The following is a 22,817-nucleotide window of genomic DNA, read 5'->3' as shown; positions in this document are numbered from 1 at the left end:
TTGCGTAATCGCAAGGCTGGACGTCTATCAGGCGTTTACATGCAGCATGAACTTATCCAGCGGGGTATTCATGCACGCATGGGGAGCAAGGCATTATGGACACAGTTATGCAGACTTCATGATTTCCTTCATTGTCTGTCCATCACCGCAAACCAATCATTATTCTATACTCATATTTATCAATCCCTAACCGGCTTTCGCATTTGAGTCATCGGTTCGCTCTCCGTGAAGACGATTCCATGGATCCTATCGCAATAATCGGCGCGGCTTCTTCCCTGGTCCTCTCTTTGGCCAAAGCCAGCAAATCCCTCTCAGATATCAGGAAGGGTTTTCAGGAAGCGCCGATGATCATCGCAACTATGATAACTGAGTGCAAAACCATCAGTGCGGCGCTCACTCACCTACAAAATCTCACCCTTGGGAATCCCGTCGCTCTCTCTCCGAGCCTAACGACCCCGGAAACTATTCAAGAGGGCTTTGATAACGCCCTTACAGGATGCATGCTCATATTGTCCGCGCTCGAAGTCCACCTGGAGCGCCTTGTGGAAGGGAAAAAGCCAGAAGACATGGGATTTATGAAGAAGGTGCAACTATTATGGAATGAGGAGACCATGAACCAGTTGCTATCAAATCTCAGGGGGCAACACGCCGCCATTAACACCTTGGTGTCTCTTTTCCAAACGTAAGTATTTTGCAACTTTATCTGTAACTTATCCATATATACGTGTGGTGATATCATTAGTCAAATAAGATTCTTCGATCTAACCCGCTGTCTTACATAGTGAATCGCTTGCTAATGTTCACGACCTGCTTCATCAACATATCACAGAGCTTCGTTTACATCGGAAGCGTTCTATTCAGTTATATCAGCATAGTGGCTTTGAGTCTGTTGCAGGGCAAGAGAAAGAACTCAGTATTTTCAACTTCAGCATCCAGTCCTTTTCCTTCACTGATGCGACAAGCAACATCAATGTGCAGCTCCAACAATCTACAGCGTATCGAAATGCTGGAGCAGTGACCACCGAGGAACTCTGGCGACTAAATGAAGAATTAAGGGATGAGAACGGGGGACTGCGTAGGTCTTGACACTCTAGCTAAAAGCCAAAGAATCTCGATTAACAGCATACATGCTTGTATCTGCGTAGTTGACAAGGTACATAATCTAGAACAGGAAAGTGAGCAGAAAGGGCATAAGATTGCGAGCCTCCTTTCCAACAACGCTTTTTTACAAACACGAATCGACAGTCTCGATCAGCAGCTGCAGGCCGCGACGGCGAAAATTGACCACTTCTCTGCTTACTACAAGATGTTCAAACAGACAGGGGCCGAGTGTGTGCAGCAGATTCAGCATGACAGAGACCAGATCAAGGAGCTCGAAGCCAGGCTAAGAAATCTCCGCAAGTCACATGGTAGTATGATCTTATCACGTCTTATAAGTTTCCACGAACAATGGAACGAACTAGGGTACATTACGCCAGCCTCTAGCTCGCGGTCATCTTTCGTGGAACCCAGTGCCTCCTCTCACTCAAAACAAGCAGATGAGCTTCCTAAACCAGATGTGGGGTCAATTCTAGAGAAAACGTTGATTGATATAGATGATCTAATAACTATGTCAGAATAATGGAAGAAAACAGAAAAGATTTAGTTCCATCGAAATGGGTTGGACAGAGCCAGCAATTTGCAAACGCAGCATGCAGATGAAGAAATTTATGTGTATGGAACAGCACAGACAAGTATTATACTGCTGTGCTATGGCAATGGATAAGAAATAAAAGGCACACAAAACTCTCTTTTGGAGTTATAACCACCCTATCAGCGGGCCAAATCATCTCTATCAATAGACCAGGCAGGTATGAGACCAACAACAACATAGGTAGATAAATACCTCTTATGCACGCATGCATTGCCTTGAAGAGGTAACCGCCTTTCACCTTCTATAGCAGCGCGTATATTTACAGGAGCAAATCCTAATATACCTGGACATTTAATGATTCTATGGCTTCCTGCAGCGCATTCAGGAGCATTTGCCAGTGCGACCTCTCAGCAGCATAGATGCCTCAAGACGTTGATCGGGTATTAGCAGCGAGATTTATTCCACGTTTCAGTGATCCAATACACTTATTGCCACTTTAAGCAAGAAGCTTGGTTTAAAAACTACGTATGAGATAGAATGAGCTATAGTCCACTGTCATTAGATTGCCCGCCGCAAATCTCGCCCGGAGCGCAGTACAATTGAATGCCAGACATATACCAACTCCACGCGACCACACTCGCCACATTTTTAAATTCGTGCTAAACAGAGGATTTGTCTCTTTTTATTAGCTGTAGTTCACAAAAGGGACCGTAAATCCTATGTTTTTGATTAGCTGCGAATACTTCAAGTGCGAACACCAACATACCTGCAACGAAGTTAAACTAGGGCCGGCTGTTGAATCCTGTGGCGTTAAGAGAACAGCTGCGAACTGTCTCTTTGACTGTTGAACATCCATTACGCGCTAAATGTTGCGGTAGTTGTCAAATGTTGAGACCTTTTTATGGTATTCGCGCATGCGTGGCTCACCTGTTCGAAAGAATCTCGCACATAAAAGCGAATGGTGGTAACTTCGTTTCTCTGGCCAAGCCTGTAAATACGAGCTAGAGCTTGATCTTCTAGCGTTGGATTCCTGGATATATAAATGTTAAATTTAACTGGTTCATCAGAAATCACAGGTAACACCGTGCCGTTATGACTTACCAATGAGGCTCCATTAGAAAAGCGTACGAAGCCACAGTGAGCGTCAACCTGTCGAATTTAGCAAACAATGAGCTGCTAGCTTACATGTATGATCAGAAGCACTGCATAAAATATGTGTCTTACCCAACTGCGCCGCATGACAGAGTCAATAAAAGTACACTTGGCATCGGCTCCTGACGAAACCGGTCAATTACTGTCTGTCTCTCCTTCAACGGGATACTTCCGTCGAAACGAAGACATTGTATGGATGCTTGGTTCAGTCCGGCTTCAACAATATCCAAAGTTGTTCGCCAAGTCGAGAAGACCACACTTATGGCACGTTAAACCAGCTCACCAAGGGTCTAAGAGTCCATGTGATAGAGCGTACCTTTTAACACCCGGCGGAAGAGCTTTAAGCTGAGCCACAAGAGCCGTCACTTTCGGTGGAAATTTCGGGGTCTGCGGTAAAGACGACGTCGCGTCTTCAAGATGATACAAAGACGACGACGTCTCCTCCATGCTATTCGGATTTAGATAGACCTTTTCAAAGGGGCATGGAGGATTGTGTCCGCAATCAATGGGCCGTGTCATGACTATACAATCGGAACAAATAAGCTGCAGGCACTTTGATAACTGTAATGGCTGTTGGCTTTGGATGCCGTTCAGCAAGCTAGCAGATGCATCTGCAACAGCAGAGCAGTATCGACACCGCATGCCGCCCATTTCACCCTGAAGGTTAAAAGTTTGTTGAGCAACAGTCGCCCAGCTCTCAGGAGCTTTTTGCATAGAGGCTCCAAGATCTCGACGGTTATAGTAATGTAGTCCTAGGTTGCACACCATACGCATGGCTTCGATCTGCTGTAGGACATTGACGTACTCAAAAGGTCGTGCATCGTCGCTGCTCTCGTACAAAAGATGGTCAATACGAGCAATTGTTTTATTTCGAATTTCCTCATAAATTGCTCGTTCTGCCCCCGTAAATTCTACGGCGCATTGTAAATCGCTCCGTAAAGGAAGCTGTATTGTGTTCTGCGTCCGTCGCAATATGAGGCATGCCGCCAGCCTCTTCAGTCTCTTCAGTGCTTCGTCAGTGTCGCCCTCCTTCCATAAATTAGTGATGTCAGCGTCGAATTGCTTTCGGTCTGAATAAGGATAAACTCTTAAGAAACTGAACAATGTTGTCAGGTCTGAAAGCCCATTTTGAATCGGTGTGCCCGTTACCGCCCATCGAGCAGCAGCATCTAGAGCACATGTGGCACGAGTCAATTGAGAGGAGCTGTTACGAATAAAATGTGCTGCCCCGAAACCAGTAAGTAGAAGCTCTTCAAAATTGCAACAACAAAAGTATCACCTTCGTCAAGAATCACCCGCCTCCAGCGGGTTGAGAACAGAATTGATGGCGAATGTTCACCATGAGACTTCCACTCTGCTGACACGGTGTGATATGTTGTCAAGACTATGCTGGTATCCTTATAGGACATCGCTTCTGTGAGTTTTGTTTTTCCGTGGTGCCTACACCAAGTCAAGGACCCAGGGGTAACGTGCCTTCATCATAGTTAGAAACTTTGCAACTTCCCGAGGAATCGTACAATGGTATACTCACTCCAATAACTGTTCTTCCCATGTGCCAAGTACTATATCCGTTAGTTATAGAGGGGCGTCTGAGAGCGTACTCAATTAAGGACTTACAAGGTGGCGGAACGATAATGAGAGTCGTAGCTGAAGTTACAACGTCATCAGCATCCATAACTGACTCATGAAGCTGAGCAGCACTTGCTACCAAGGATATCATGGTAAGTGTCTTCCCAAGCCCCATAGGGTCCGCAATAATTCCACCAGAGAAGTCTTCCGGTTCTTCATCTTGATAGGCATTTGACACGCGGTTGACAAAACTACTGTAAGTTAGGAGTCGTGTTCTTCAGCCGGGGAAGTGAACCCTACCAGTGTCTTTGACCATTTTCCATATACTCCCAAATGTCCGGTCGACTACCATCAAGAGCCCATCCAAGCTCCCTCCGATGCATAAATGTCAATGCTTGTCTTTGATGTCTATAGAGATGATCAGAAAACGATAATACATTTCAAGCATCTTCATATAACCTTTCTAGAGGAGTTCGTATAGCATCTGGCTGCATCGCCTCTGGAAGTCTCTCGGAAGACTCCAAGACGTCTAATAGCTCTGGTAGTGGAGAAATTGGCTTCATCTCAATGAAGTTGCTTAGAGTACCCTTGAGCTCTGAGGTCCAGGGACAAGAGTTCAAGTTGGCTGATGAAAGACGATGAGGGTTACAGTATCTAACATTTCTATCGCAATCGCTGGGATCTTGCAAGTACATCTCACAGGTTTGGAAGAAGTTGCCAATATCAGTTAGCATCCTCAATGGCCCGTAGATAATGATCGAAATGTCGCATGGAATTGCGTGCGTGGAGAACTTGGACGAAGTCCTCTTTCCACCGCCTGACGACCGGGAGAAATCGAGTGTGCATATGAGCTGCAGATCGAGTTCAGCCTCATTCTGCAGCAAGTTGGTCAAATGAGTATAATCTGAATCAATTTTTCCAATGAGAGAATTATTCTCGATGGATACAAACTTTTCACATGATTCCAGCCTTGCTCGAAAACTGGTGCCATCAGTATTTGGCACTGCAGTACCACTTCCGCATTTGCTAGAAATGCCAACGATCTATATTCAGACATTTTCAGGATTAGCCTCATGATGGATTCCACCGAAAACGTTATTTATTACCTCGCCAAAGCAGACTATCTCCTTGGAGATGTCATATGGGCTCTGTTGCGTTGCATGATCGTCAATTTGAACTTCAGAAGCGACTGTATCACTGGCATTGCAACCTGTCGCGGTAGGCCCGATTTGTTTGCGCAGTTCGTCAGCTGTTAGTGAGAAGATAGGAAGTTCACGTTCAGACTCTGAAGTGGCCGAACTTCTCGAAGGGGTACTCTGTGTCCATTGCGTTATAATAGATTTCGCCTTGGTATCTTCTACCTGTAAGTCCTCGCCTGGCCTTTCTGGCGATTTAAGACGTCGCCTCTTTGCAGATTTTCGTGGCATTATTTTATAATTATCAATATCGATCAATTTTTTTCCAGTTTGATGTATTCTGGTATGGAATAAAGAAAGGCTCCCACGTCCCTAAATGATGACTTGCAGTGGGCACCAGGGCGCCTACAAAGTGCCTTGTCACATCGGCAGCCTCATTTTGACGCCCAACCGCCCAGATTCGGGCCATTCAAAGGTACCCACGTATCTCGGGCTGTAGATGTCATGGCTTAGCGAAGGCGCATGTTAGGCTGAGAGGCATCCACAAGATATTGCACCGCCTCAATGCAGGCTTCAATCATTCATCATTCACAACCGTTTCGATTATTATTATATGGGCTTTCCTCTTATTCGAGTATGCTTTTGAACCTCAAGGAGCTGCAAAATCCTCATGCAATCCACAAAATGCCTTTAACAGTTGGTTCAATCTCACTCCCTGCTCGACGTATCATTCGTGATGCCTTCAAGGAGCTGCAGCGGACAGTGTCGCCGCTAGAGGCAAAAGACTTCCAAAAAATGACGCTAGAAGACGTTCAAAGAGCGACACTTGAGATTGAGAACCAGCTAGCAGCCAGGAAGATGCTCAGAAATATGCGCCGTTTGATGCCGTTGTTCCAAGGGCTGGAACATTACTCAAAGTCGATTGAGGTGCTCTGCAATGGCACGCCATATCTGCCCTGGATTTGGGCTCCTATAAAACTCATTCTTACGGTAGTACTGACCAATAAATCAACACTGCTCATGTCCATTTTTTTAATTGATAACATCATATCGTAATACACAGATCGCATCAGACTTTGTCGAAGCTATTGAACGAATCGTCGCCGCCTATGCACAAATTGCAGAATCTTTACCCAGAATCGAGATACTTAATCAAGCTTTTAGTAAAAGAATTGAATTTCAAGAGACCTTGGCCATTTTTTATGCAGACATATTGACGTTCCACCGCCACGCTTACCTCTTTGTTCGGAGGAGTAGTAGGTCGCCCCCAAAGACGACGAGTTAGTCATGAGTCAGGACACTAACAAGGTGAATAATAACAAGGCTGGAAGATATTTTTTCTCACATCATGGGGTCGATTTCAACGGCGGCTCGACACAATTCTCACTAATATAAAAGCTCATGAAGAATTGATTGACAAGACCGCTAATGCCGTCAATATCTTGGAAGCCTCCAAGATGAGGGAAAGTCTACGTGATCAAAGAAATGAAAGCCTTAATGAGGTTGCAAAGCAAGAAGATGAAGACTCAACTAAACAATATCAGGCCATCGTTGGATGGTTGAAGATGGATGATACAGACCAACAAGTCATCTTTGACTCAATCGCCTCAGAAGCAGAAAAGAGTGAAGGGACTTGCAACTGGATATTGAAGCAACCGACTCTCGTCTCATGGATGAAATCACAGCCGGAAACTCCATTCGTTTGGCTCCAGGGCAATCCGGGAACGGGCAAAAGCGTGTTGACAACACAAATTGACGTTTTTCTTCGAGCTAGCGATCAGTCTCTTGTTATTCGTCATTTTTGCACCTATTCATACGCATCATCAATCCAATTTGACCAAATTCTCCGATCTCTACTTCTTCAACTGGCTCGCTCGAACAGTGACCTAATAACTTATATTTATGAAGAATTTGTCTTGGCCAAACAAGCCGTCACGATCAAGTCGCTCTCTCAACTAGTTCGTACAATTTGCGAAGCTATCTCACCTTTACCCTCCAAGAAGAAATACGTCCATATCATTCTTGATGGATTAGATGAATGCGATGCTGAGAAACAAGGACGAATAATAAACTTACTGGAGTCGCTCATATCTGTGGGGGGTCCGACGCACTCCAAAGTCTTGATTTCTAGTCGGCCATCACCATTGTTAACAAAGAGGTTCCGAAAACGGCCCACCGTTTCACTTCTAGACGAAAAGAGCAAAATTGATGAGGCCATCAAAATTTATGCTAATCAGAAGCTAAGTCTCCTCCGCAATCGATTCTCGGAGCTTGGCATTTGTGGCACAGATATTACGGAGCTCTCTCATAGCATATCCTTGAAATCTGACGGTATGAGTATCCTGTCCCCAATCACAGCTAACGCCAGCATTTACGACTCTAACCATTTATAGGCATGTTTCTATGGGCTCGATTAGTCGTAGAATATATATCATCCAATATCTTCTTCAGTCGCGACGAGGTGTTTTGTTCGGTTAACATGCTTCCAAGAAAGCTAAGTGAATTGTGCGAATTCTCGTTTTATCTAAAGAAACCCTCTCCTCAGCCATATATGCTGACTTTGAGTAAAGTTACGAACATATTCTGTCGCAGATAGTTGCCAGGCTAGACACTCGATCCATGGGACGAATCAAATCTATCTTTGGATGGATAGCATTTGCCAGGCGCCCACTAACACAAGTTGAATGTCGCTCAGCTATGGCATTTAGTCAAGGAGATATAGAGACTCCGGTGATGCCACCCCAGTATATTTTTGAAATGTGCATGCCGCTTATTCACGAGAATAAGGATAAAACTTTCTCATTCATTCATGTTTCTGTCAAGGAGTGAGTGAAGTGTTTTGCCTCGCTTCACCTGAATTACTACTGAATATGTTTCTACGTATAGTCACCTCAAATCAACAGAGAGTGCGATGGCTTTGAAAGATACTTATGCGTTTTGCGAACATAGCATAGCGTCCATCACCTGCCTACTTGCCGGTTTTCGAATCTTTGATACAACATACGACTCAAATGAGCGAAATTTGAGGATTTTGAGAGGCCTTCATGGTTTTCACATCTACGCAACAGAGTACTGGCTTGAAGACCTACTATGTAGCAACGCTACTATATGTGATGACCACGAGGTTGCTTCCCTTCTGTGCTTGACAGCCAAAGCATTAGCGGACCGGCTGAACACAGCGAGGATCTCAGCAGAGATTTCAGTGCAGCAAGAATCGGATACGTTAGATACTCGATTGGACAAGTTCGCAAATCTGGGAGCCATATATGACATGCTACGATCTGCTTTAAGAGAGCGGTCCACGAAAGCTACTTCTGACCAGGCCAAGCAAGAGACCTGTATGCGCCAGATCGATGTTCAAGGATTCGTCATCAAGCTAATAGTTTACTTTAGTTTCTACAGATATTATAGGGCTCGCGCCACAAAATCTCAAAGACCTTCTAGCAAGCTACCAAGCCAGCATCCGATCTCTATTGATGATCCCTTCGTTCCCAGGAATTACTTTCGAGGAATTGGAGAAATTTAAACGAGAGTTTCGAACGGCCGCATTCACTTGCCGTGTTCCAAACTGTCCCCGTGCAGCCACGGGCTTCGCCGACCAGAAAAAACTATCAGAGCACGAACGAACACACACGCAACACATCGTTTGTACGGTTCCCGACTGCCAATACCCACCTCTAACTTCTTCTCGCGCTCTCAAGGCTCATCTGTCAAAATGCCATAGGAAAACACAGCAAATTGCCAAAATGACTAGGATAAGCACTCCTCAGCTGGTCAGGGTGAATGGGGGGCTTCACCGTGCTGACGGCACAAATGTTGCAGCAAACCTGGAAGGAGAACACCATGACATTGGCGGACCGGCCGTGGCTGCATCGCAGCCAGCTCAGCAACCAATTCGGAGGAAGGGAACAATCATGACAATGGCAAATGCGGTAGATCCATTTCCACCCCTGAATGCGCTTGGTCTGCAGAATGTGCCCGTACCCGTAGTTGCTGTCCCCCTTATGGGCGCGCAGATGGCATACGACAACATGATGGGCCCTTCAAGCGTGCACGGCAGCCCGTCCCATTCTCGTCATCAAAGCCCTATTCATCTAGGTAACATAAGCTGGGATGATAGACATTCGCGTGGGTATTTTTGAGGCGTCGAATTACTCAGCTCTGTGAATTTTTCTTACAGCTCAGCAACCAATTCAGAGAAAGGGACCAATTTTCCCGAAATTTACACCACTTACGGCTGCGCAGGAAGCGTCCTTGACTCCCGAGCAGAGAACCAGATATGAACAGATCCTTGAGAACCACGGCAAGGTGGCAGCGGCGGCCACAGGAGCTAGCGACGATTATATCAACTGCCTTAAGCGTATCGCGCAAGAAGAGCAAAGGCAGTTTAGTCAAGAACAGATGGTGGACATTCTAATGCGCCCTAAAGGATATGGGGAAACTGCCGTGAAAGTAAGGCGACTTGTCTTAGACATGAGCAAGATTGGACGAGGACTGGCCAAACGGTACTCCATCACTCAAGACGATGCACGTGCCAAGATGTTCTTTAGAGCTGTGAGTTAATTAACAGAAATGCTGCTATTGTTCTGGGTTAATGCCAACTTTTGATTACAGCGACTGCGTATTATTAACACGTAGACGGCGAACAAATGGAGGTAATAAATAAGTATCCGCTCCTCCGATTTAGACAAGACTCGGGCTCTTCTAGAAAGTATAGCCAAAGATTTGGCAACAGCTACTGGCTGGAAGCCCAAGCCCAGCAGCAAGCCGCATAGCCGGAGAGCAGGGCTGCTCGAGACAATATAACCGACGCCGTCCGTGGTCACATCCCATCAACGCTTGAAAGTAGCAGGGTGTGCCTCAGCAATGATTCATTTATCGCGTCCACTCCCACACCAAATCTCATTGCGCGATTTATGGACTCTTTTTGCAACTGGAATTTTCTTTGGTATTATGGGAGTCGATTTATGTTTTGTTCTCGCACTCAAATATCATCAGACAAACATTATAAATAACTTCTAGGGATAGGCACCGCTCCAGACTTCAATACATTACCAATTCATATACTCTGATAGCTCCATCTATATTCAATCCATCAAAAGGGCCAGGACCAAGGGTTTACCGCTAGGAAGGTCCTACAAGAAAAAGATTAAATTTGCAAAGTCATTTTCCAAGATCTAGCTCTCTGTTCTGGCGCCCCTAACAAACCCACGGTTACATCGTTATCGGAGAGTTAGACCAGAAGCGAATTTTCTAATGCCCGTGATAATGTAGTTGTGGAAAATGTAATATTAATGTATGTCCGGAGACAATACCTCGACGACCGTCTTTCGTTCAGAATATCCCCTCCTCTCTGCCCTGTCCCCTCTTGTTTTTTCTTGGCTCTGCAGGTTGGGCGTTGTAAACGCAGCTGGAATACGTTATCGTACAAGCTAGCATATTTGCAGACAAGGCTGCATAATTCCGCGGCATCGCAACACAGCGCTATTCAGCTCTCACGGCACAGCTCAAGCTAATTCTCACAACAAATACAGGCATTCTACTTCATAGAGATAGATAAATAATATAAATAAGCTTAATTTAAGCGTTTCCATGTAAAATAAGTACGTAAATAAGTTTCAAGAACCGACTTCTAAGGTTTTATGTGGCATACAGTGCATATAACTTATTTGTACATTGTTGTTGGTTCGATGCTCATCGTGATGATCCCACCAGTAGAATCGTTTATTCTACTGCTCGTGTTCTTGGTTTCTAAGCTCTATTAGGCAGGAGAATGAGGGGTACGAGGCAGAATTGTAAATTAAAGCACCCCTTGGCTGGAGTATTAATCTCAGATACTGATACGGAGTATATGTATATATCGCTGGCCGCCTCCTATTCTCAGGTATTGGATCACCGTTCTCTAAATGCGACCTACCGATGGTGGTATTATGAATTCGAAATCATAATGCATTGTACATTTGCTTTCGTTTTATATTTTGTATGCGCTCTTCTTATTCGCAGTGTTCGCTCGCAGATCACTTTTGTTCAACCGCCGCCCCCTGGGCCCGCGGGGGAATATGAAGACAATCCCGTTTTCGCCTATGGATCAAGATTTATGGTAGAATGGACTGCAAATATCCCTGAAGATATTACAAGCCTAAATATTTTGTTAAGAAAAGATTCACCACAAGGATTAGCAAACCTTATGAGTAAGAAGCTTAACATAGTCGCAACTCACGTCTTGGTTCACTAATTACATACGTAGACAAGGACTTTTCTACCTCAGTCACTAGCCTTTGGTATTCCATCACTTCGGATGATATAGATTTATCAGACAACGGAAAGAATCCGCTCTATTTCGAAATAACGGACGGAGACGACAAATTCAGTCTCGGCACGTCCCATTACTTCAACGTCACCAGAGAGTCCCAGAGCAAAACGTCTGCAGAATCAACTACAACAAGCACATCTACTTCAACAACAACTTCATCAAGCACTAGTGATACAAAAAATTCAGCGACCTCGACAGCATCAACGACATCGATTTCACAGGAATCATCAACGACCCAGCCAGAACCAGAGCCACAATCGACCCAAAAACTCCCCAAAAAGACAGTTGCAGGTATTGCAGTTGGAGCCACAATAGGCGGCCTATTGTTGCTTGGGCTTCTGGGATTCCTAGTATGGAAATACAAGTTCCGGAACAAGGGCATCTCTTATAGCATGGCAGAGCTACCAGCAAGCAATGTAACGGAGCTACCAGTGAGCCAGGAGATCAAAGGCTCAAGAGTCCAGACGAATACCGCAGACTATAGAGGCCCCTACGCAACATCTTCATAACAGACATGTATGACTGGCTTAATACAAAACGACTTAGAAATAGCTTGCATTTGGCAGTTGAGAGTCAATTACTCATGCTCGTGCTTTACTTAGCTAGATTTGTAATGATTTATTCTGAAAAGCCTGCACCATCAAGGTGTGTTCGGGTATCCCCAGCATCCGGCTCGCCTAGCCTCATTCAAACCCCCATTCCCATGGACTGTGCTCCTTCGCTACAGCATCAACAAAGAGGTATATATCTAAAGCACTCCAAAACGCCATACAGAAAGAAAAGAGGGAGAAAAACTCATCAGACCCAGCAACTCATGACACATCGTAATTCGTGAGCATTAGTTTGCATATAATTCTCCCTTTATACCGCGTTCCCGTGCACATCGTACTGTCTCGGCGGGCTATCAGAGTTTCTGCCGTAGCCGGGATGGCCCAGGATGGGAGCTTCAACGTGAATGGGCTGTTTGTTTGCAACGATTCCGCTCCCAGCACTGTCAACATATTGCATTTCGTATGACTCTTCCTTCATCTTGCCCTTGTCATCCGGCGACGTGGCCCATCGCTCATTGTTTGCATTGCTAATGTCGATGGCCGAACCAAGTGCGAGTCCGATCTCTCGAGGGGAGCGAGGAGAGCCCAGGGCGGGTTCCGGCCACGGCATATGGTTAACGTCAGTCGCACTGATAGGACTGTTGAATTGAGAGGAATAAGGCGAAAAGTATCGGGGGAAGGTCTTCTCCGTGTTGATGGTCACAGGAGAGTCATCCCAATTTCGCAGAGGCCGCTGGCTGAGTGGGGTTTCAGTAGACTCGTGCTGAACAGGCATCGATGGCCAGCCTCCTGGGTTGGACCTCATCTGTGGCAGATTGGTCTGCAAGTTCCTGAGGAAGGCCTTTCTCCGTCTCCTGCCTCTGCAGACGATGAATACACCAGCGAGGACCAGTAATACAATGAATCCCGCCACAGCAACGCCAACTTTTCCGCCCAAGCCCAGCGGGCCATGGTCAAACCAGGCGGGATCTACGTGTGCCGTTGGTGTAGGCTCAGTGATGTTGACAATGTCGCTCGAAAAGATGTTGCCCTGAAGCCCGAGGGTCAGACCACTGGTCGGCTTTTGTTCACATCCAGCTTGAAGAACAGTAACGACTACACTCCATGTTAGCAAGGGCCACGGTCTCAATCGTGTCGGGGTATAGCAAGGTATCATACAGTTTGCCAGATAATTGTTAGTCACTTGAAGACATTCTATACATCCATGGAAATCGACAGAATCGCCGGTAGGCCATGTATCGCAGTATCCATAGTCGTCATACTCGACTGACAAGTTATGGTACGCAATAGCGTTGGTAAAGACACCACAAGCTTTGCTAAAGCCAAAATGTCAGTCATGATACACAAGGCCAAGGAAGATCTGTCGTTTACCTCGTAACACATGGGTTGTTGTTAAAGTCATAATGCGACGGCTCGTTGAAGACGCAGTATGATACAGCATACCGGAGGTTATCTAGGGTCAAAGGATCAGAACTCTTTGTCGCAACAATATACATGGCTTGGGTGAGGCGGAATACATACACAAGGCCGCCATGGTATCGGAATAGTTGTTTTTGGTTGCATATCCGCTCGATAGCTCACATTGGACACAGCCTTGAAACACGGTGCCCGCTCCGTTGTTGTAGCCGCCGGTGTACTGGCCCGGCGTGCATACGAGGTCATCAGGCGCCGTCGAATCCAGAACATTGCCGCAGTTGGTCGAGCATGGCGAATTGGGCGCAACAAGAATAGCCTCTGCCGCGGGCAGCACCACGCCGGCGGCTGCGAAGCTCGTTAGGAGGCGTAACATGGCTTTTGGCGAGGCTTCGCTAGGGCAATGCTTGACTGCTTGCTCTGTGTGGGAGGGTGGCCTTTGTCTTTGTGTCTGTGATAGCGAACGTAGGGAGGATTGGGGCGAAGGAGCTTCGGAGAACACAGTACCAGCCTGTGCTACATGCCACGCCTGGAAACGGCAATCCTGATTGAAGCTGCTCACGAACGAGAGACGGTCCTTGGCCAGGCGGGAGAAGCGCGGAGAGGGCCGGTCGAGGTTGTTATAATGCCTGTGCTGTAGCGTCAAAAACACGCTCGCTGGTGAAGCCAAGGGGGGCCCGGCTGGAGGCTGTTGGCTGCGAGATGTGATGAAGATGCAGAGTCGCATCTCAGGCCTTTGGCATGCCGCAGAGCTTTCTCTTGGCCCTCGTGCATCACATTCTCCACCCAGAGTGGACGTGCGGTTCGCCCGCCATGTCGCCGCTCATCTCATCCGTCGTGTCCATGGTGAACCAGCACGGCTAGCCTCTGTTTGGGGCCTCGCACCATCCGCAGCTACTGTACAAGTACGGTAGCATCTCGAGTCACCTCACACCGGCAGGATGCTAAGCAGCGCAGACAAGGGCTCCTGTGGCCACTAAAAGGCGGGAGACGACCCGCGATCCCCTGGGTGGCGTCAAGCCTCTGCAGGGATCCCTGCTCACATTCACATCGCCATCACCAGCCACTGGCCGTCGCCGGCCTCCGATTGGCGGCTTGCTGCGTCCTGGGCGCTTAATTCGACGCTCTGGATGGCCGCTGACAGGCCTGATGTCAAATTGTCCAATTTGGAGCGGGTTGAACAAAGAAATTGTCTCTTTTCCCCGCCGCCGCCGCGTGAGAAAGCCCAATTCCTGTACATACTCGTACTAATCAATCCAAAGTCCAATCCTGCCGTGTCTGTATTCTGCATCCCATCTTGTCAAATACATGTACTAGCACGATAACGCCGAATCGGGCGGGATCCTCACGTCATCACAGGCCGCATGCGTTCATGTCGAGCTCTTTCTGGCCATGCTACAGGAGGAAGCCTCACTGCTACCCTCCCTTTGGTAACGATCAAGGAAAATAAGCGAGGCCGTGAAAGAGACCGCTGTTGTCTAGCCTGTAGTTTCAAGCCTGCTGTAGATTTTTGATGAAATAATGCGAGTAAATCCAGTAGATGTAAGTTGGAACAAAAGGCAAAGATTCCACACCTTCGATATACCGCAACTGTCAAGCTACCGTCCCGCTTGCCCACCGACTCCATCCTCATCCTCATCCTGCGATTCCATCTGCGGGGGGCCAAGATTCTCCGCCTGTCCGCATCAGCCTTGGACCAACATGCATTTGAGCGCAAAAGTACTGTTGCTTTGCCATCAACCGGCGCTTCGTATTTCCTCGGCATCATCACCAGATGGGAAACACAAAACCATGTACAACTACCGGTACGGGACAATCCGTGAAGTGTACAAGAGCATGTATTCCGTATGCACCGTATGACAGCTTGTCCGCGTGGGGATTGGAAATGCAAATATCCCTGTGCTCTGTGATATCCCTCGCATCTCGCAGTACGAGTACTCGTACGAGAGCACATTTACCCGCCCCCAAGCGCCATTGGCATCCGCAGCCCATCACACTTGATCACGCTTTATCGATGTTGGGTGAAGCCATTTAGGGGCAAATGTTGAAGAATCCATCCCTTTTGTCGAGATTCTGCTAGCCGCGCCGATAAATCTCGCATCAAAGCGCCGACTGTGAATATCATCACTCGACGATGTCAAAGACTATTGCCTGTTGCATCAATATTTGCATGTACTAACGTCGGTAGCCAAGGGACATGTACTAAAGCTGCATATGAGCACCAGTCAGTGGCCATACATGAGAGCCCCTCCCTTTCGCTTATGCACGTCTAAGCTGCAAGGGACAGCATTTGCGTAATAATCGTGAGGCCCTGCTTATCTCATACAATATCAGATGCACTGAGTTTGATGCAATTCACTAGTATCAGCACATCTTTGATCTGGGTATTATTCTGTCACTCGCATAAATAACTTTCGGTTCCGGACTTGAATTCACGTCGCTCCGTATCTCATGTAGTATTACGAAAAGCTTCGTCTATGGTGCAAATATCCTCGCTAAATCAAGCAAATCAAAACCAAGCGATACCAAAGTAAGCTACCAGATTGAGCTCACACGTCGCCTCACAATATGCGCCGGGGCTTTTTCCACACATTTAAGCAAAGAAAATGTCTTCTCAAGGCCATCAGGTAGCTCCAGATCCGGGATTAGTTGCATAGCAGTTGGAGTCTTGGGACCGGAATTAGTATTTGTGGTAGATTCCTCGGACCTTCTATTCTCGTCTCGTCCCGTCTCATTGCTGGAGTGGATTTGTTTAGGCTGTGACGAGTGTGTACGTCGGTGTGATAGACCATGGCCGTCCCTCTGGCTCTCGGTCTGCGACGTTCCGCGTCTGGTAGATTGTTTCCTAGCCGGTTCTGCCTCCAGCAAAGGTTGCGAACGGTTCCCCGATCTTCCTCTGGCCCTCGAATTGCTCTGACGCCGGGTCCCAGATGGGGGGCGGCTCCCATGCACGGGACATGTAGCAGAAGGATACTCTTCAATGAGGGTGAATTGTGAGAGATCGACTGGTTCTCTCTGGGACATGTGTGTTCCACGAGATTCGCGTCGTCCCTCTTTCTGTTGTTTGTGCGAAGAACGCCGCCTACCCCTCCCAGTTTCCTCCGAAGCTACTTGCGATGCAGTGTGAGACTGCAAAAGATGGACTGGTAAAACAGCGCTGCTGGAATAACTTCTCGCCATTTCATCGATTTGACTATAGCTGTACTTGCTTCGAAGTTGGTTATAAGACGACTGTCGCGACATCGGCATGCCATAGTCACTACCACGTCGACTATTCCAATCAGAGGATTGCCGCTGGCTATGTGCCCTGTGTCTATGTCTGTTTCTCTCCTGGAACCTGGCGCTATTTCCTGCTTCAACAGTCCTGGGCCGTTCTTGGGTTGTTAGATGCGATAGTTCAGGGGCGTCAATCATCGAGACAGATATTTGACGAACTCGACCAGGCTCGTTGTTCCAGACGGATACGTCAGATCTCAGACTAAACCGCTTCTCGTCTTCCATCATATCAGGGAAGAAAGCTACATAGTCATCCCGGTCTTTTCGCGAGCCCCGGAGGTCCTCTGGATGTGCTGTCATAGACTGATTTGGAGATTTGAACGCTTCCAAATGAGATGTCGGAGACTCTGCCTCGAGGTATCGCCTAAGCATGTATTGTTCAGGCGGGATATCAAGCTGTAAAGAACTGATATCTAATTTTGGACTCGGTGCTTTCTCGGCCTGGGGCTTGTTTGGTCTGTTGGTAGCATGTTCCTTACTATACTCCGAAGATTGGTGATTCTGCCGCCCATCAGGAGTAATCGAGTTATTCATGAGCCACATATGTAAATCGTCTTCTTGTTGATTAGTTGAAGGGTCAAGGGGCGCCTTGGAAGACTTCCCAGAGCTTTGGCGAGCCTGGTGTTTAGAGTCATCCTGCGGATTCGGGCTATTGCCAAAACTTTCTTCCATGTCTGGCGATACATCGTTATCGGATCGGAAGCTGGGCTGAAGCGGCTGGTAAGACAGTCTGGCATACGGCTCAGACTCGGTATCAACGACGAGAAGACCCGTTTCCCCACGACCCATTATACCGTACACCCAAATTTCGCCAGACTGTATGCCAACGACAGCACTGGTACCGGCATAAGTTGCTTCGTCCTCGGTGCCGCAGCGGTTCGCAAAGATGACAATGACTTCTTGATTCGATTCTACCCGAATCAGTGGCTCAAGGCGAGACACCCAGTACAATAAAGTCGTGGTATCCGGTTCTAGAGGAGTGCTGGTAAACTCTTGAGGATTCTCATTGGTAAGCCAAGCCATAGAAACTATGACGAGTCGAGCACCGCTGTCCAAGACATGTTGCCCAAATTCGAACTTGTTCCACGGAGCTTCAAATTTGTAAGGGCTCAAAGTAAGGATTGCCGTGTTAGCTTTGGTAGAAACGAGGATATGGAGAGTAGCCGCCCTTCCATTACTCACTTCAGATCCATGCATATCCCCATGGCGGTATGGCCTAAGCCGGGAAGCCGTCCTCCAAAGAAATGGGAACCCTCCAAGGCCCACGTCTCGTCGGTGTAATACAGATGAGTTTTGCGGTAGTTGGCCACTGTCTCGCCGTCTCCGTTGACTGCAATCGCCGAGTTGTAATACTGGGGGTCCGTAGGCCAATTCAGCGTCGGATCTACCTTTTCGGGGTACCCCACGACGACGGTGCAGTCATGCTTGAGGGCTGTATTTCGAGCCCACAGCGAGCTGATTCCCGTGCTAGATTCCTCGAGATAGGGAGATATGTGGGCCAGAGACTTGAAGTTGTAGCCTGAAGCGAGCACGCAGCACGTTAGAAGAAGCCATGGGGCATATGCCAAGCAGGATATGTAGCCTCACCGGTGAAGGCCAGTTCTGGAAGCACCAAGACATCTAGGTCCAGGTCGTCGGAGTCCGCCTGGTTGAGGACCTCGTCCGCCTTGTTGAGGTTGTTTTCCACATCTGCGACATGCGGCGCAAACTGAAGGCACGCGATCCGCATCTTTTCCTCTCTTCACTTTCCACAGATGGCCTCTCTCCCAGCTCGTCTGCCCCTTCAGCGACCTACACAGTCCAGAGCCCAGCGTCACGGGCTGAGCCCGACTTTCCGCGTCGCTTTGTTTGTTATAGGCCTCGGGCTCGCGACCACAAAGGAGGCGGTTGTATTATAAAGCCGTCACGCAGAAATGCTAGACCCAACAGCAGCAAATCGACTGTTTTGGGCGTAGGACAAGAGCTCCTCCAAGCATCTGGAACGGGGTTTTCTCTACACTGTATGAGTAGAGGGGGGAGGGTGGGGTAGCCGGTACATGGAACGGTTTTGAGTTCTCAGCGCTACTCCATATGACAAGGGACAATGCACCACGCATAGTATCAAGTTGAACGGCGCACTGCTGAAAGAGAATCGGTTGATGCTGGGAAAAGGGGGGAATCTGCTGACTGCTCACAGCCACATGGTATCTTCAAGTTAACCTACGGAGTACAGTGCCTCTAAAGCATGTATGTACTTCGTAGTACTTGTGCAGCATCTCGCTGATTTCGTGGTACCTACCTGCTAGGTACATATGTATTCGCTTTACATGTCAAAGAGCAGCTTTCGGTGTTGCTTCCAAGATGCCAATACAGCTTTCTTGCAACAGAGTACCTCGCAAACAGGTATATCACGGCTTCTTCTTTGTCTCCCAAGACCAACTGCTTGTCGTTGGGTTCCGTTTCAGATGTGCTGCAAGGGGTCTGCCAGCATCTGCGCAAAAGATCTGATTGGATGCAGGGTGATTCCAACGGCGCGTCCACCAACGGCGTCGCTCGGTTTGCCGCCTTTCTGCTGCATGAGCAGGGGCTGTTGATTTGGATGTCTTTTGTCCATGCCCAAGTATACAATACACAATACTGTCCTACAAAAGCTTCCAACTCAGCCACCCCTTTTCTTACCTACCTACAGTAGGCATGCATTTGTACAGTGGTCCCTGTGCACAGAGCCTTGGGGGGGCTTATAGGTGCACGAGTACGGAGTAGGTAATTGCAAAATGTGGAATCCTGTCAAGTACCTGTAGATACGGAGTATTCGGAGGAATAGTGTGATGCATAGGTAGGTAGCAGCGGAAGACTCCGCACGTGCTGCATCCCGGCAGATATGCCTTGTATCCTCCCACAACGGCTTAGTACATGTGGGAAACCCACACGACGTTAGACATAGGCTATGGCTGGCTGGCTGAATAAGAGAAGCAGCCATTTGGCTACCTAGTAGAATTTCAATGATGGAGTAGAAAGAAGAATACCGAGGTCATAAGATGAGTAATCGTCCAATCCGAAGGGTCGGGTCCCAATTTCCCCCGACCTGTCAACCTGTTGACATACCGTGGGAAAACTGGGTTGACTTTTCCAAGAGAGATGCATAGATGTATTATTGACTATTACCCTGTAATCTATCGGCGGCAGCTTCACTCCTAGATGACAAGTGAGTAGATAGGTATCCTTGGACTATTATCATCAATACAGGCGTCAAGATATACATGCAGCCATTATGATGATGGACATGTGATGTGATAACAGCCTTGATGACCATCTTCCCAACGCCCGCAAAGACTCTAGACCAAGATTGGAGATTACCACAGCCTTTTTATTACTACGGGCGTAGGAGCGCAGGTAGAGGTATGCAATGCATGTACAACTCCATTACCGAAATCTTGCCATCGCCCCGTTTTCCCACCGATTGCATCTTGGCAAGGTTGCGCAAACAAGATTGCGAGTTGCAGGATGCATGTGAGACGCTGGCTGGGCGACATTGACGTCACTCTTAGGCAGCGCGTCAGAACATTCAATGCCGCTTCTCGCATGGACGCGGACACTTGATTCTCCAACTCTCTAGATTCCAAACACTTTGAGCAGCTGTCAATATCGAATCGGCAAGTCTGGCAGTGAACTAGATCCAGCCAAAAACTGCTAAAACAGCCACAGCCACAGGAGAAACAAAGAGCCAGATTACTAAAAGAAAAAAGAACCTTGAACCATAATACAGAAACAGCCTGTTATAGCAGAGGCTAGCAGCCTAGAACAACTGCGACAGGCTCTCGGTCGGGGCTTCTCTCGGAATAGCGCATCAGTAGGCTATTATTGGCGAGGTAAATCCCTCTTTTCGGCGTTACGTCTTTACGGCACCTTGAATACCCACTTCACCTAAATAGTCGTCCATCGCCATTACCGTCGCAACCTCTTACACCGGATAGTCTCTTCCCTCTTCTTGTCGCTGCACACGCGACCACCGAAATTCGACATCGCGACCTTCCGAACCCGACTCAAGCTCCTCGCCTTCCTTCGCGACGCCCTTTGCGACGCCCTTTGCGCTCCGAATCGGCCCTTATCGCATACCCCAGATCCCATATCATGGTGGCTTCGGCGTCGAGCTTCGGGACTCTCCCGCACCAGAATGGCACGCCGATGCCTCCTCCCCAGTCGATAGCATCGCCTCCCGGATATGCGTTTCCATATCAGAATCTGAAGCGTCGCCTGACACGACCAGACAAGGTTCCTCTTGTTCTAATTGCCTGCGGCAGCTTCTCCCCAGTGACGACTCTGCGTAAGTAGTCGAGGCACGTGAATAGCCTCAATGGCACCCTAACGAGTATATAGACCTGCAAATGTTTGAGCTGGCGGAGAAGTATGTAAAGCAGAGCGACCCCGGCTTCGAAATCGTTGGAAATTACATGTCGCCCTGCTCGGATGCCTATCAAAAGGCATCATTAGCGCCGGCGCACCACCGCATCCAAAGTAGGTTGAATCTGCTCGACCAGGAGAGGCGAGCTCTCTGCTGACTGCTCTCCATAGTGTGCAGCCTAGCTGTCGATACGGATACGAAGACTACTATTACAATCGACCCTTGGGAGACGGTCCGCGTTGATGAATCAGGCAAGCCTCTGTACAGCCCGACGGTTGACGTGCTCCGTCATTTCGATCACGAGATAAACAACGTGCTCGGCGGCATTGAGACCCTGGACGGAAATTTTACAGCGGCGCGAGTTATGCTGCTCATCGGCGCCGACCTGGCTGCTACAATGGCAGATCCCAAGATTTGGGATCCCGCTGATATTGATGTATTGCTGGGCCATTATGGAGCTTTCGTTGTTGAAAGGTAGCGCTGTACTGCAGTTACTGGTCATTCGAGCAAAGCTAACCTATTTATTATCATCTCAGGCCCGCCCAATGCAGAATTCAAGATGCCATAGAGCCCCTCGAGAAGTACAACGCCAAGATCTGGGTCGTTCCGACGATTATCAACGAAGTCTCTGTAAGAAAGCCTAGTGCTTTTCCCGCCGCCGTTGATGCTAACCAGGCGTATTAGTCAACACGCGTCCGTGCCCAAATACAAAACGGAGAGAGGGTGGAAGACATTCCGGATTCCGTCTACAAATACATCAAATTGCATCACCTATACCAGAGAAAGCCCACGACTAACGGTAAACCCGCCGAGATTACCAATGGGAACTAAGAAATGAATCAAGACATAGACCGTTGCATTTACCTTTACAGCGTTGCATAATGGATACACCTGATAGCATCCCCCGCTATCACACATGATACACGGCAAGTTCAGCTACCCAAGAGCTCACAAAGCTCGCCACGGTTTAATAGAGTATGTTCACCCCCTTGTATCACTTTTATGGCGTTGACACAGCACTCACTCTGGTCTAGTTAAGGGGGAATAATTATAGAAGCTTGTCTCATGAATCTTGTTTTATTTTGGTGTTGAATCTTGAGCTGGCTCGCTGCATGCTAGATTATTTCATGGATACCCTACAGCGGACCTTTGGGTAATGAAGAATAGTATATATAGAGATTGCAGTCTTTGCGCCTGGCTGACCCTTCGCATCGTTCTTGGGCAGCGAGAAGGAAAAGGCTTAATTCTGTATGTGAACTGTGAAAAGCGGCTACACGTAGTGATCGTATAGAGTAAGTGGGCATTGACAGCTACTGGTCGGTCCAAGTTGTGCATCATTCTCGACGAAGATTTGGTGGCATCGTAAATGACGCCTTTTCTTTTCTTCCAACTG

The 22,817-nt window shown here is 47.8% G+C and overlaps 6 protein-coding genes across 6 annotated transcripts; 3 read left to right on the top strand and 3 right to left on the bottom strand.

The window, feature by feature from the left end:
• Window positions 1-239: 239 nt before the first annotated feature.
• Window positions 240-1,621, top strand: TRIVIDRAFT_63060 (uncharacterized protein; the record flags this gene model as incomplete). The annotated part of the gene is made up of 3 exons (XM_014106027.1): window positions 240-682; window positions 783-1,079; window positions 1,177-1,621. The coding sequence occupies 3 exons, from the start codon at window positions 240-242 to the stop codon at window positions 1,619-1,621; spliced, it is 1,185 nt and encodes a 394-aa protein (XP_013961502.1).
• Window positions 1,622-2,329: 708 nt separating this feature from the next.
• On the bottom strand, window positions 2,330-5,781 carry TRIVIDRAFT_188178 (uncharacterized protein; the record flags this gene model as incomplete). The annotated part of the gene is made up of 11 exons (XM_014106026.1): window positions 2,330-2,350; window positions 2,400-2,495; window positions 2,561-2,663; window positions 2,735-2,782; window positions 3,102-4,008; window positions 4,065-4,258; window positions 4,317-4,347; window positions 4,403-4,605; window positions 4,655-4,762; window positions 4,814-5,397; window positions 5,461-5,781. 11 exons carry the CDS (start codon window positions 5,779-5,781, stop codon window positions 2,330-2,332), a joined length of 2,616 nt encoding a protein of 871 aa, XP_013961501.1.
• A 393-nt stretch (window positions 5,782-6,174) lies between these two features.
• Window positions 6,175-9,146, top strand: TRIVIDRAFT_112990 (uncharacterized protein; the record flags this gene model as incomplete). The annotated part of the gene is made up of 6 exons (XM_014106025.1): window positions 6,175-6,483; window positions 6,554-6,746; window positions 6,814-7,834; window positions 8,061-8,315; window positions 8,377-8,828; window positions 8,884-9,146. Coding segments are annotated over 6 exons (2,493 nt in total), but the record flags the coding sequence as incomplete, so codon positions are not given.
• A 3,518-nt stretch (window positions 9,147-12,664) lies between these two features.
• On the bottom strand, window positions 12,665-14,143 carry TRIVIDRAFT_35074 (uncharacterized protein; the record flags this gene model as incomplete). The annotated part of the gene is made up of 4 exons (XM_014106024.1): window positions 12,665-13,449; window positions 13,513-13,670; window positions 13,726-13,807; window positions 13,876-14,143. 4 exons carry the CDS (start codon window positions 14,141-14,143, stop codon window positions 12,665-12,667), a joined length of 1,293 nt encoding a protein of 430 aa, XP_013961499.1.
• Window positions 14,144-17,769: 3,626 nt separating this feature from the next.
• Window positions 17,770-18,772, bottom strand: TRIVIDRAFT_33448 (uncharacterized protein; the record flags this gene model as incomplete). Its single annotated transcript, XM_014106023.1, has 3 exons — window positions 17,770-18,151; window positions 18,226-18,562; window positions 18,631-18,772. Coding segments are annotated over 3 exons (861 nt in total), but the record flags the coding sequence as incomplete, so codon positions are not given.
• A 2,435-nt stretch (window positions 18,773-21,207) lies between these two features.
• Window positions 21,208-22,255, top strand: TRIVIDRAFT_33584 (uncharacterized protein; the record flags this gene model as incomplete). The annotated part of the gene is made up of 5 exons (XM_014106022.1): window positions 21,208-21,346; window positions 21,400-21,537; window positions 21,595-21,898; window positions 21,961-22,054; window positions 22,109-22,255. 5 exons carry the CDS (start codon window positions 21,208-21,210, stop codon window positions 22,253-22,255), a joined length of 822 nt encoding a protein of 273 aa, XP_013961497.1.
• Window positions 22,256-22,817: the final 562 nt, after the last annotated feature.

Source organism: Trichoderma virens (genome assembly GCF_000170995.1).
Source record: "Trichoderma virens Gv29-8 chromosome Unknown TRIVIscaffold_1, whole genome shotgun sequence".
Lineage (NCBI taxonomy): Eukaryota > Fungi > Ascomycota > Sordariomycetes > Hypocreales > Hypocreaceae > Trichoderma > Trichoderma virens.
This window is presented reverse-complemented; position numbering and strand designations above follow the sequence as displayed.